Source organism: Lygodium microphyllum, chromosome 23 (genome assembly GCF_053477565.2).
Source record: "Lygodium microphyllum isolate KBCC chromosome 23, Lygodium_microphyllum_v1.1.10, whole genome shotgun sequence".
NCBI lineage: Eukaryota > Viridiplantae > Streptophyta > Polypodiopsida > Schizaeales > Lygodiaceae > Lygodium > Lygodium microphyllum.
The window spans coordinates 35,881,279-35,895,085 of NC_141157.1; the positions used below are offsets into that span (position 1 = coordinate 35,881,279).

Here is a 13,807-nt window from a genome sequence, read left to right on the forward strand (position 1 = left end):
TCCCAACAACCTCCCACCTAAAGGCAATGTGTCTTAAGAGGAAAAAAGAATCAGCTAAGTCTAGGTATGTACAAAGCTGAAATACATATACCTATCCAACTCCCATCATCTATCGGCAATGAGCAAACCGCTCTATTGGAAGACTCTTCGTGAGAAGATCAGCACGATTATCATCTGTATGCACTTTGACAAGCTCAATGCTCTTGCTGCTAAGTACATCTCTAATGAAGTGATACTTCACCTGTATGTGCTTCGTCTTTGCATGAAAGAGGGGATTCCATGCTAGTACGATAGCACTTTGACTATCACAATGGAGAACATGTAACTTTGTAATGCCAAGCTCTCCCACCAGACGTGAAAGCCATAAAGCCTCCTTGCATGCCTCAGTGGCAGCCATACACTCTGCCTTTGTAGTAGACAATGCAACACACTTTTGTAGCGTGGAGATCCAAGAGACTGCTCCTCCTGTGAAGGTAAACATATACCCAGAAGTGGACTTTTTGCAATTCGCATGACCAGCATAGTTTGCATCCGTAAAGCCAATGACACATGCCTTCTGCTTTCCAAAGCAGATGCACAAATCCTTTGTGTCTTTGAGGTATCTCATAATACCTTTCATTGCTTCTCAATGCTTTTTACCAGGGTTTAATATGTATTTGCTAACCACTCCCACACCAAAGGCAATGTTAGGACGTGTAGCAACCATAGTATACATCAAACTGCCAATAGTTGAAGCATATGGTATCTTGGCCATTTCAGACTTCTCATCATCAGATGTAGGGCTGTCCTTTGCACTGAGTTTCACACATGGAGGCAATGAAACCCCAAATGTTCCCCCCCCCCCCCCCCCCCCCCCCCCCCCCCCCCCCCCCCAACCATATTGAAACGTTGCAAAACCTTGGAGATATACTTTTGCTGAGATAGATAGAGTAATCCTTTTGACCTATCTCTGAGTATTCGCATACAAAGAACGTGATTTGCATCACCAAGATCCTTTATGTCAAAGCTGTCATGAAGACTTTGCTCCATTGAGTCCAAGGCATGAGTATCCCTGCCAGCAATCAGCATGTCATTAACATACAAAACCAAGATAATTAGGCTGCCATCTGTTGCCTTCTTGGTATACAAGCAGTGATCCACTTGACTTCTATGAAAACGTTGAGATTGCATAAATGTATTAAACTTATGATACCATTCTCTTGGTGCTTGTTTCAGCCCATACAAACTCCTTTTGAGTTTACATACCATCTTCTCTTTCCCTTTTGCCACAAACCCTTCAAGCTGCTGCATATATATGTCTTCATGCAGATCGCCATGCAAGAATGCAATCTTTACATCCATGTGTATGAGCTCCATATCTTCAGCTGCAACCAAGCCCAAAATGGTTCTCAATGTAGTCATCTTGACTACATGAGAGAAGATCTCATCAAAGTCAACTCCATGTTCCTCCTTGTATCCCTCCGCAACCAATCTTGCTTTGTACTTTGGCGAGGAACGAGAAGTGACCTTTATCTTGTAAACCCATTTGCATAGAAGGGTTTTCTGCCCTTTAGGCAACTGCACCAAGTTCCAAGTGTCATTTTTCTCAAGAGATTCCATCTCTGATAACATGGCTTTATACCATTTCTTGTTGTCCTGTCTGTCCATTGCTTCATTGAAGCAAGATGGTTCACCACAGTCTATCAACATGACATAATCAGCCACATTGTTTGCATCAGGAACAAATCTATCAGGTTTTCTAGTAGCCCTAGACGATCTCCTAACCCTATGATCATTGTTTGTTGGCTGTTGAGCTCGCAAATTTCCATTTTCAGCTTGCTGTCCTAGCATTTCAGCTTGCAAATCAGCATTAACAGCTTGTTGTTGTAGCTGTTCCTGCATATCCAATGGCTCATCATTATGGTCAATGATTGGCTGATAATTTCCAGTATTATTTTCTACATTTGCAGGTTTATTTACAGCAGGTATTTGCTGCTGTAGAGTGGGCACATTTTGTTGTCCAAAAGGTATTTCTTCTCGGAATACAACCCTACAGACCTCCTTAGTCTTTTCGGACTGTTCATGCATGCGATCTTCCTGGAAGATAAATCATTGCTGTGTACTATTTTCCTTTTCTTAGGATCCCATAATCTATACCCCATTTCACCCTTGTCACCATATCCTAGGAAAATGCATTTACAGGACTTTGGCTCAAGTTTGTTGCGTTCTTCTTTACAAATGTACACAAAAGCCTTGGAGCCAAACACTTTCAGGTGAATATATGAAGGTGGCTTGCCTGACGACGCCTCTTGAGGGATCCCCCTCCCCCCCCCCCCCCCCCCCCCCAAAAAAAAAAGACCTGTTCACTGATTAATCAAGTGAACATCTTTCATAATAGCCTTTGCCCAAAAGCCATTGGGTGATGCAACATGAGATAGCATAGTACGGATTTTATCTTGTATCGTCCGATTCATACGCTCTGCAACTCCATTTTGGGGTGGATTATGAGGGGCAGTAAGCTCTCTCTTTATCCCTTTGCTGTCACAAAATGCCTGAAAGGCCTTGGACACATATTCCCCACCATTGTTAGAGTGAAGACACTTAAATGTCTTATTAGTCTGATTTTCAACCAATGCGAAGAATTTTTGAAACTTGTCAAGCTCTTCGTCTTTGCTAGGAATAGGGTAAACCCATATCTTCTGTGTAGCATCATCAACAAAGGTGACAAAATATTTCTTTCCTCCTAAAGATAACCGTGGCATTTGACATACATCGGAATGTACTAACTCTAGAGGAGAAGATTTCAACGAAAGAGACTTCTTATGAGATGTCTATGCATGTTTACCATAAACGCAATGATCACAATGCTCAAAATTAGCATAACGAAGACAAGGCAAGTAACCAAAGGAGAAAGCACTTTCATTTCAGTTTGACTCATGTGTCCCAACCGGCCATGCCACAAAGAAACACTTGGCTACTTGGTCACGGCAACAACATGGTCACGCACACTAGATACATGGAGAGGATACAAGATATCACTTTTACAACCTTTGGTAATCACTCTAGATCCCTTATGGGTCTTCCATTTTCCATCACTAAAGGTGGTATGAAATCCATCGTCATCTAGCTGTCATGTGCTAATCAAGCTCTTCTTGAGTTGAGTTACATGCCGTACATGCTAAAGTGTGAAGGCAGAACCATGCTGAAACTGCAACTGTACATTGCCAATACCTGCAATGTCACATGTATAGTTGTCTCCAAGATAGACAACACCGTGTCGATCCCCTGTATAGTCAGAAAACCACTCACGATGAGGGGTGACATGAAAGGAAACACTTGAATCTAGAATCCAAGTGTGCATGTCATCATCCGTATCTGCAAGTAAAGCATGTGTATTAAAGTGTGAAGAGACAGAGTATGTCATTCCCACTGTCATTGTCATGAGTGACTACATTCACCTCTTCAATTTTGACACTGCTCTTCTTAGGCTGGCTCTCTTTCTTCTCTTCCTTGCTATCATCTGTCTTCTTGCCCTTTCCTTTCTCTTTCTTCCATTTGTAATAGTCACGTTTAAAGTGACCCTTCTTGCCACAATGATGGCATTCAACATCCTTACCATGTGATTTACTGCGTCCCTTGCTATCAGATTTTTCTTTCTACTGTGATCTGTCCCTAGTATGCAAAGCACTGGAAGACTTACTAGATGCATAATTCTACCGATTCATTTCTTTCATGGAGCACTTTCTATATCAACAAACAAAAGCATCACATTAGAATTGCTCATAGCAGTCCTAAATGTATCCCAACTCTCTGGCAGAGTACAAAGCAAGAATGTAGTTTTAAATTCTTTATCAATCTTGAACTTCAAGGTAAACAGCTGGCTGAAAATGGAGTTAAACTCACTCAAGTGAGTAGACATTACTGTACCCTCTTTCATACGCGAATCCATAAGCTTTTTCAGCTAGTAAACTTTGCTTGCGGCACTCTTGTGGGCATGCAGTGCTTTCAGTTGAGTCCAAATAGCATAGGCAGAATCCAAACCTTCAATGTTAAACAACAAGGTATCAGAAATCGATAGCTCAATGGTTGAGCATGCAAGCTCATTTAACTCATCCCAGTCTTCATGTTCCATATTTGCGGGTTTTGTCCCTTTGGTCTTAATCGGCCTTGCTTGCTTCTTCTGCAACATGGTATTATAGCATAGTTTTTGCCAGATTGCAAAGTTACATGCTTCTTCAAGCTTCTTAATGTGCATGAGATGACTGCTGTCATTGCTGCCAGCCATGATTTTCAGCCCAAATGTGACCAAAAAATTCAGCAAATGCAGGCCCAAACTGTCACACAAGTGACCAAGGTATAAAGTACCAGCCAGCAATAAATAACCACATAAAAGCAGAAATTTCAGATCTGCAAATAAATTTTCAGAAGCACTAAACCTTGTGCTACAGCACTCCACAACTAATTACAGCTGTTCCAAGGACAAATACATCACATTACATGAGAAGTCCCAAATTTTATCTGCAATTTCTGTTGTAGATGCACCCACGGGCACAAAATTTGACACACAGAGTCAAAAGCCCCAAAATTTTTGTGCTCAAAGCGTCAACCATACATCTGTATCGTCTTTGACATACATAGAATAGGCCAATTTTGCCAAAATAGAACAATTTCAGAAAAACCCCCAAATTTTTCCAAGTGCGAGATGTTCAAATTGCATGGAATTAAACCCGTATGTACATAAAATGACCAAATGGTGCACAAATTTTGCCCAAACAACAAAAGCCCCAAATCGCACGGGGTCCAATGTGCATCAATGTCGAGAAATTGGGTAAATTTCAACCCCATTCTTGCATGCATATGAAAAGCCCCAAATGTCAGAGGCAAAATGTCACAAATTCCTGCAATTTCTAAGACAAATATCACTGTTGTGTCTTGCTCGCATCAAATCTAAAACAAATCCCTAAAGTTTTGGCACAAAGCTGCCCAAAATTTTGAACTGTGCCTACATGCACGAACGCTCGTCAGTGGGCAAAGGGCTTGCTTGTAGGGAACCTTTGAAAAAATTAAAAATTTTGTAAAAGAAAAGTGAAGAATATGCTTCGTTTATAGTTGCCAGCCCGTCGCGTGCTCGCGTGACCTGAAAAACGACGTTTTGACCTGCGCCTCAAGTGCATGACGTGCGCATGACTGTGTTTGACTAGGAAATGACGATTTTGACTTGCATGCAACCTGGAACTATTGCCTATCTGTCCAGTGAAAGAATAATGACGAGCTGACCTGCACGGACTCCGAGAAGTGCGAACACCTTAGCTGCAGCTCTGATGCCAGTTTGAAGTGAGTGATGCACAGTGGTGATGCAATGTCCCGTGTTGAAAATGTTAGGTAAAGAGCAAAATGTGAGCTGGAGTAGAGAGTGAGAGTCAGAGAGAGGGATGCACAATGTTCTTGGGTACAATCTTTTTTGTGTGTGTACCTCGTTAGGTTTTAGATAGATATATATGAAAGTACAAATGTGCTAAGGGTGTGTTCACACTTGTGCACATATAAAAGGCACGATGGCCCTTTATTCCCAACATAGGCTATAGAGGATACGAAGATGCTTTTGGGCATGCCATGGTGTGCTGATCGTAGATGGATGGAGTGATAGGTGCAAGAGATCCATTCATGGGCTAGTAGCATATTCTAGCGGTGAGATGTACTTTGTTTCATGTCATGATGCTTCAGGCACAAGTAAGAGTGCCAATGTACTTGCCCATGAGTGGATAGACAGCATTGAGATGGTTGGGCCATAGAATGTTGTGGCATTCTTGGCAGATGGTGAGTCAACAAATAGAGCAGTTGGTGCCATAGTTGAGAGCTACTATCCTCACATTACAGTTTGTTTTTGCATGGCTCATTGTTTAAACAATCTTCTCAAGGATATTGGTAAGCTTTCATGGGTTGAGCTGACCATTACTAAAGCTGCTGAGATGGTGACCTTTGTGCTCAACCATCAATATGATCACCATGATTTTTCAAAGTTCAAAGAAGTTAAAAAAAAAATCCTCCTCAAGTACTCGACACTCGCTTTGCTTACAACTTCTTGATGCTCAGTCGTTTGAGGGAGTGTAGTGGTGCATTGAGATACGTATTCATTAGTGATGAGTTCAGGAGCTCCCCTTTGGCTTCTACTCCTACAGGGATGTCATGCATAGATATAGTTAAGGACATGGGATTTTGGGATGAGGTGAAGAGGATTGATGCCATGGTTTAGCCCATTATACACTTATTGCGCCTCGGAGATGCGATGCAGCCATGTATTGGCAAGGTCTATGAGGCTATGGATAGGATGATTAAGTGCTTAGAGGAGTTGGTGCCAGATAAGGATGAGTATGATGAGATCTGCACCTTATGTGTGACATGTTGGGATGCCTATGCATCTCCTTGGACCCAGAGTTTCAGGTCGTGGGCAGGAGAGTGACAGGGAGGTTGCTGATGGTTGGAGGCGCATCTTGGAGTGCATGGTTCCTGATATTGAGATGAGGTACATAGTGAAGGATCATCTTGCACTCTTTAGGAATTTCCATGGTTCATATGGTTGTGGTGATGCTAAGGTGGACAGGTTCACTAGAGGCGGTCCTTTGTGGTGGGAGGATTATGGCTATGATGGCCTTGAGCTTCAGCGCCTAGAAGTTCGCATTTTGAACCAGGCTGTTAGCTCCTCTTGTTTGGAGAAATTGTGGAGCTCTTATAGACACATTGCGTCCAAGAAAAGGAGCAGCCTGGTGTGCAGAAGGCCAGTGATCTTGTCTTTGTCAGTGCAAACTTACGTATGCTTTGCAACAGTGACTGCAATCCTTGTAGTGAGTGGGAGATGAAGCAAGAGGAGGAGCAAAGAGCAGGGCAGGTCCCAGAGTTAGGAGAGATTGAGGAGGCAGCACAGGAGGTAGCAGAGGAGAGCACTAGTGATATGGCCGATGAGTCTTGACTCTTGAGGTCCTAGGACCTAGAGACATCTATGATGTATGATTATTGATGATGTATGTATGTTTTTGATGTACTAGAGAGTAGTCACTAGACTTTAGAGTCTAGTTCCCAATGTGATCATGAGTCATGACACATATGACGTATCTTTTTGATAGTTTATTGCATACTCACTGCCTAGTATTTATAAATTATGGCTCGTTGCTCTTGACTCTTGAGTCTTGACTCTTTGATTCTAAAATTTAATCACTAGAGTTTTAAATTTCTTTAATTGTGTGCACACTACACTTTAGACTTTATTCTTTGTAATATATGTCCAAGTATTATTTGAGTTTTCAAATTTGCAACGTCGATTGGCCTTAATAATACAATATATCTTGCACGCAACTGCCAGCACCATTCATGGCAAAAGCAATGATCAGTATGATGGTTAAAGTATTCTTTTAGACTCTAGAGTGTCTTTGAATACTTGTGAAGTTGTCTAATGTAGAATTGTTTTTTACCGCCCCCGCCCCTCCCCCAACCCAACCCAGTTCCCGGAATGGGGCCTCTCCTTTCCAATCACGTTCCTGTTTCCCCTGTTCCTAGAATGGGCCTTCCCTGTTCCAACCGTGTTTCCCATTCCCATTACCGTTTCCTGTTCTCTGTTCCCTGTTCCATGTGGCTATGCCTGCAACGGTGTCAATGATAAAGTAAATGGGCGAAGAGGTTTGTATTGCTAGTGGAGATAGCTCAGGATCCCCTCAAGGGTGCTCTACGCAATGAGATGCATAGATGAATACACAAGCAAGGGAGGTGGATGCGAAGGCAATGCCGAAACCTGTAGGTACCAAGTGAAGGGTGGGAGTCCCCTCTTAACCATGGATGTCGATGTCGAAAGAGGAAGGGAAACCTAATGTCAGTCTTCGTGTGGCATTGAGAACCATGAAGAAGGATGAAAATGCAAATGAAGCAACTCGGCTGAAAGAGCTGGGGAAAAGCAACTGTCGCAGTAGCATTGAGAGATTCCTAAAGATTCGCCTTAGGATGGGAAGTCTCCACACTGGTAAAGGAGCAAGTCTCCAAGGAAGATGGAACCACAAATAACAAAAACCCATGTCTTCAGCTCAAGGATGACTGGTGAAAACTTGCATGTTAGCCCTAAACCGAAATACAGAACCTTTTCATGGAAGTACCAAAAAGATGAGAACTTACATTCTAGTGTTTCATACTGAGATGCTTAGGTGCTAAACAAAATAAAAGGAGTATTTCCTGATCATGATTGGCCAACATCAATGGACGTGTTGAGAAGGGCAAGAAGGCAACAAAGAGTAGTAGAAAAACAAGCAGAGAAATAGTGTTCCAGTTGGAAGTTCCTTCATATCCTTAGGGTGTAAGCTCCGGCTTGTTGATAGTGGAGATAGGTTAAACCTACTATGATTGCCTACAATATTGTATGGCAGAGGGGATGAATCACTCTTTATTGGAAGGTCTTTAGAACTAGTTCATGGTGTGGCAACTATATGTCTTCTATGAGACTGAGAGGGCCACAAGTCATTTTTGTAGGTTCTATATTTTGCGAGTTGGGGCTTTAGGATTTTATGTGTGTCTGGACTAATGTCTTGCCTGACTAGGCTCTTTTCAGTATTTAAAAAAACACTGCTCTACTCTGATATAACAGCAGGTAGATCTTCCCTTGAAGTAAGAGCCATGGCCTTTGAACACTTGATCCATGTTTGTATCGTGAAAAGGATCTAAAATAAGTGAGAAGTCAGCTGTTTTCATCCACATGGATTGATTTAAAGCAAACAGAATGCTTTTTAAACCTAAACCTGAAAATGGACACTGTTTTATACTTTGCAAATTAGCTAATGGTTATTCCACTGTGTATGTTAACAGCAAATCAACACTGCTGATATGCTAGACGAAGCAGTCGAATATGTAAAGTTTCTTCAGCGTCAGGTTCAGGTATTACTTTTTGAATCATAGATAAGAGTCAATTTCTGTTCTGAGTAACTGGGAGGTTAGTTTGGTACAATTCATGTTTATGTGCGACAACTTTTTGCAGGAGCTATCGGTAAACCGATGCAATTGCAGTGGCACCTGCCATGCAAAGGAAACCGCTGGTCCAGAGGCTTGATGCTTTGAGAAGCACTAGCTTCTCCATGGCAAAAGCTTCAAACCATTGTTTATTGTATTCTATCTTAGATGTCGTGTCCTGATTGTACAGTAGAAGGGAGTAATCCTCTGCTCACAAGTTGTGTTAGCCTGTCTGTCTATTAGAACGTGAAATTATGGTAAGTGTGTTCTCAGCAAATGTGACTGTATTCTGCTGTTCAGTTTGCTTCTGAGGCACTGTAGCCTGTGGTTTCAATATTGTATCAATGTAGAAAAGTAGATTGTTTGTGTCTGAATCTTGTTTATGCAGAGAAAAGCTGCTTTTGGAAAATTATCAAAACATGACAGGCAGCATACCTCTGATTTAGAGAGTTTTGACTGAAAATGATAATACAGGCCTATGTAAGAAAGAAAGGGAAAGATGGTCAGAGGATTTTCTTTAATTTTTTGTTGCAAGCAAAGTTTACTTCACAAAGAGAGAACAGACGCTATGCCTGCCTTATGGGCAGGCCAAGGCAGTGACTTGTAAGGTTAAAAACTTACTGTTGTATGGTGTGGTATTAACAAGGTGTCCATATCAAACAATGGCATCTAGGGAGGACTCTTATTACAGGCTGAATACAATTGTAGTTGGAGGTGGTCCTTTTCCGATGATAGAGTATACTACATGGTGGGTAAATGGCTAAAGGCCGTGGGATCTCAGATGATGAAATGTATTGAAGGCCTTTGGTGGTAAGAACCAGTTTTGAGATTGATAATGCCTGAAGGGAGCTGGCTAGAACTACCATCCTGGGGTCTCCAATATTGCCTTTACCTTTCTTCTAGGTTAGCCTCTTCCTAGTGCATCAGAATTTTGAGATATAGAAGTGCATGGTACTCTTAGGTTTAAGGTGAGATTGTTTTTGACACACAAGCTGAAGTGCCATAACACACTAGTAGGCCTTTGAGGTTGACCCAAATATTGCAGAGTGACATGAAGACACTATTCATGCTCCACATAGAAGGCTTGCTATGTGGAACTTGAGACCATTGGAAAGGGGATAGTCTTGAAAGCAAGAATTGTCCAAAAGATGAAACAGGGTAAAACATATCCATGTGAGAAACATGAATTTGACCAACATAGTAGCTATCATACAAGGAGGCATCTAAAGACTTGGCCTCAAGGGAATGCATGATTTTAACCTTTCCATATTGTCCAAAGTGCTCAATATCTAATCCAAGGGCTTGGTGGTACAAGGAGTGTCCTTGATACCACATTGGATTGGTGGTTTGTGTAAAACCAACTGGTTTTTAAAGAAGGTATAAAGGTAAAATAAAAAGAGAAAAAAGAATTGAATCACTTAAATATTGGAAATATGACTTCTTTTGAAATGTTTCATAATATGTAGGATCTTAATGGTGTGGGTGAAGGGTGAGGGGAGTTGTAGTGCTCGACTAGTCTTGCACATGCTTAGTCTTTGCAATTGTTGCACATCATAGCCATCTCTCTTTCTCTCTCTCTCTTTGTGCAGCATGGAAGCACACATCAACCACTCCATCTTTCTCTACTTATGAGCAACATGCAACAATAATGACTACCATGGATGTCCATGTTCCTTTTGTCTTCCATGAACCTCTCTAATCAAGCTCATATTGGTAGCTATTGGGTAGAAAAGAAGTGCGAGAAACGAAGTAAGGAAAGGAATTGTAGTATGATAGCTCAACTAGGAAGAATATATGCTCAGCCATGGGTCCATGTCGTCGCAGGCAAATCGAAGGCCTTATAATGAATGGACAACAAAAAACTCTTGAGCAGCTCATGCATTATTAGCAAGCTTAGAAATTTAGATGTTGAAGCGAGTTTGGTCTTTGATGTTTGTAACACACTAACTTAGCTAAGCAAGTGAGCTTTTTGTTAAGAGAACTATTTGATGATGATCTTGAATAATGGTGATAGAGTAACATTAATCAATTAATCAAGAATTGTTATTGTCTTGGATGTAAATCGAACAAATATAGTGACAGTAAGTACTTGGTTGGATATGAAAGGGACGAGGATGAAGTGTTGTCACTTAGTGCTTGTTAGAAACAATTGCCTTGAAATACCAATATGATAGGTGCATCTAGAGATTTGGTCCATGCCTCTTGGACGTCCGAGACCATAGTTTTACCTAACCAAAAGGACATATGTAAGCAAAAAATCGAGCCACAATTATTATTAAACATTCCATTCATATTCTTTATGAATCTCAGGTAGCATATTATTCTTGTGGTCTTTGATTGCTTGGATTTTGATTTGACATGATGTTTGTGAGTGCATTCTAGAACAATAGATATTAAATTTGCTACTATAGACTAATACTCCATACAATGCTGTATTAACAAAACTTGTTGCTTATCATATGTATTATGATACTTAGCAATCATTCCATATAGAACCAAAGGCTCAAGAACACACTTTGCCTTTTCTCTTGAATAGGACTTTACAAGTACCAAGTGTTCAATTTATAAGACCAAACTCTATGTGGTGTTCAAATTTACTAGTTTTCCATATAGTAGAGGGATCTATATAGGTGTTATTAGGTTCCTCTTGATACCATGTATATTACCCAAGCATGAAATTGAGCACCAAATTTGAAGCTCAATTGGATAGAAGTAGTCACATACAAGATCAAAAGTACTAGATGGTAACAATGTGTATGTGTAGTACAAGATTTGGTACTTGTTTATGGTTCTATGCATCGAAAGGTGCTGCAATAGGTTTGGTGCTTTATAGTACCGTGCATTGTATCCAAGCATGCAATATGCTCTAAATACAAAGTTGATTTGAATATCAAGTGACATACAGTACCATATCGGATACTAAAGTGAATGTACAATATTCGTTTTGATCCTTTTTGGAGTTGCATTAGTTTTGTAAAGTAACAAACTTGGTATTGCCATAGATTTGATGCTTCACTATACCTTGTATAGTACCCAAGCATATGCACCAAAATAAAACTAAAATAAATAGTAAGATTGACATACAACACTACAAGTATATTTATTGATATCAAATTATATGAACAACACCAAATTTGGTGCTTTTAGTGTTGCATTGGTTCTACACAATATTAAAATTGGTATTGCAATAGATTTGGTTCCTTGCTTGGAATTGGTATTCTATAATAACAAATTGGTATTTTGTCCTAGTTTGGTACCCTGTACTAGTTTGGCAAAAACATCAAAATCCGCTACTCTATGAATAGTATCAAATTTTGGTACTGTTCTAAATTCATGGGGTTTCATAAAAGTAATTGGATTGTTTTGTTGTGAAAGTTTGAGCTCTAAGTTGAATTGTTTTCGTGTGATAGATTGAGCTCTACAAAAGATTTAAGAGCACTTTTCCTAGAGTGATGTTGTCACTTAGATCCTTTGAGACATTAAAACCATTCGTTGTATGAAAGTTGAAAGAGTGGTATATGTGCTGCTATGTATAACATGTTTACATGATATATTTCAAAAAGGATTTCAATCAAATGTGCCAAAACAAGTTTGGGCATCGTGGAAAAGGTCATCTATGTGCATGCTCCATTTTTTGTGCAAGGAGTGGCTCAAGTTAGTGTTCTAAAAACTAGGCAGTATGTTAGCACATAAGTATTATGTGGGCATCCATATTGTGCCATTGTGCCCAAAGCTTGTCAATAGTGAATATCATGCAAATGAATGCTTGCTTGGAAATTGCCTTAAATGTGGTGTAAGCAAGTTGCCATTTTCCCTAGACAAGATTGTAACAAATAGTAGTTAAGGAGGTGACTGTAAAGGTCTTTAAGGACACGGGAATAGGACTGGTTGGTGATAACAGAAGTGAGAAGAAGAGAAAGGATTTGGCTGCGGAAAGAATGCAAGGTGTTGCTTTTGTTCGTCTCTTTTTAGATGCTCTCAAAAGCTTAATCAAGTATAACTTTGTCTTTAAGTGGTAGGCCCAACAATTCAAAGATTACTTGGTTAAGTTTCTTAGCGATATTATTGTGCTTATTGTTGATTTTGTGGAGAATTATTTATTTAAAATGCAAAATGAGATTCAATCCATACATTGGTGGTCGACCCATGCACCTCTCTTATGTGAGAAACTCATTAGATGTTGTTGAGAAGACACAATATTTTTAAATATAAGATGTCAAGCTTCATGACATGTTGTTTGTTCAACATTGTTTTATGCTTCATGACAAGTAATTAAAACAATAGGAGCATTGTTTGCAATACCATTGGGTATATCATGGTGTTGCTTCTCAATTTAAGCCACACAAACCATTCTATTTTATGGCAATGTACTATCAATTAACATGCTTACACATGATGCATAAGGATATGGAGGACAATGGAGATATGTTTGCCATGCCAATGAGTAAGGATCATAAACCAAAATGGACAGTGGTACAAATGTCCAACATACTAGTTACCATTTACACATGCTAATTTATATAGTACCAAATTTGGTATTTGTAGTACCCAATTTTGGTATGTATTCCATAGTTGTCAATGGACCCAAAATATAGGAATAGGCACATAAATTCAACACAAAATGAGATTCATTTACAACTGTTGTTATTGACATAATACCAACATTAATACCACATATTATAAAAATTGGGCAAAGTAAAATAACTAGTACAAATATTAACCAGAAAGTAAATGCTACATGTATAGTACACCATAAGCAAAGTAACAAAAAAACCATAGGTATAATTGCATTAATTTGTATATTGCCAAGTATATTAGAACTCTAGTTACATTGCTTATTGGATGG

The 13,807-nt window shown here is 39.9% G+C and overlaps 1 protein-coding gene across 1 annotated transcript in view; it reads left to right on the plus strand.

Moving 5' to 3' along the window:
- LOC148016063 (uncharacterized) overlaps positions 1 to 9,480 on the plus strand; it is a 44,501-nt gene extending 35,021 nt beyond the window's left edge. Inside the window, exons 4-5 of the mRNA XM_087664539.1 lie at positions 8,821 to 8,889; positions 8,990 to 9,480. Coding sequence (XP_087520665.1) covers positions 8,821 to 8,889; positions 8,990 to 9,061 — 141 coding nt within the window. The 3' untranslated portion in view covers positions 9,062 to 9,480. The remainder of the gene's footprint in view (positions 1 to 8,820; positions 8,890 to 8,989) is intronic.
- Positions 9,481 to 13,807: the final 4,327 nt, after the last annotated feature.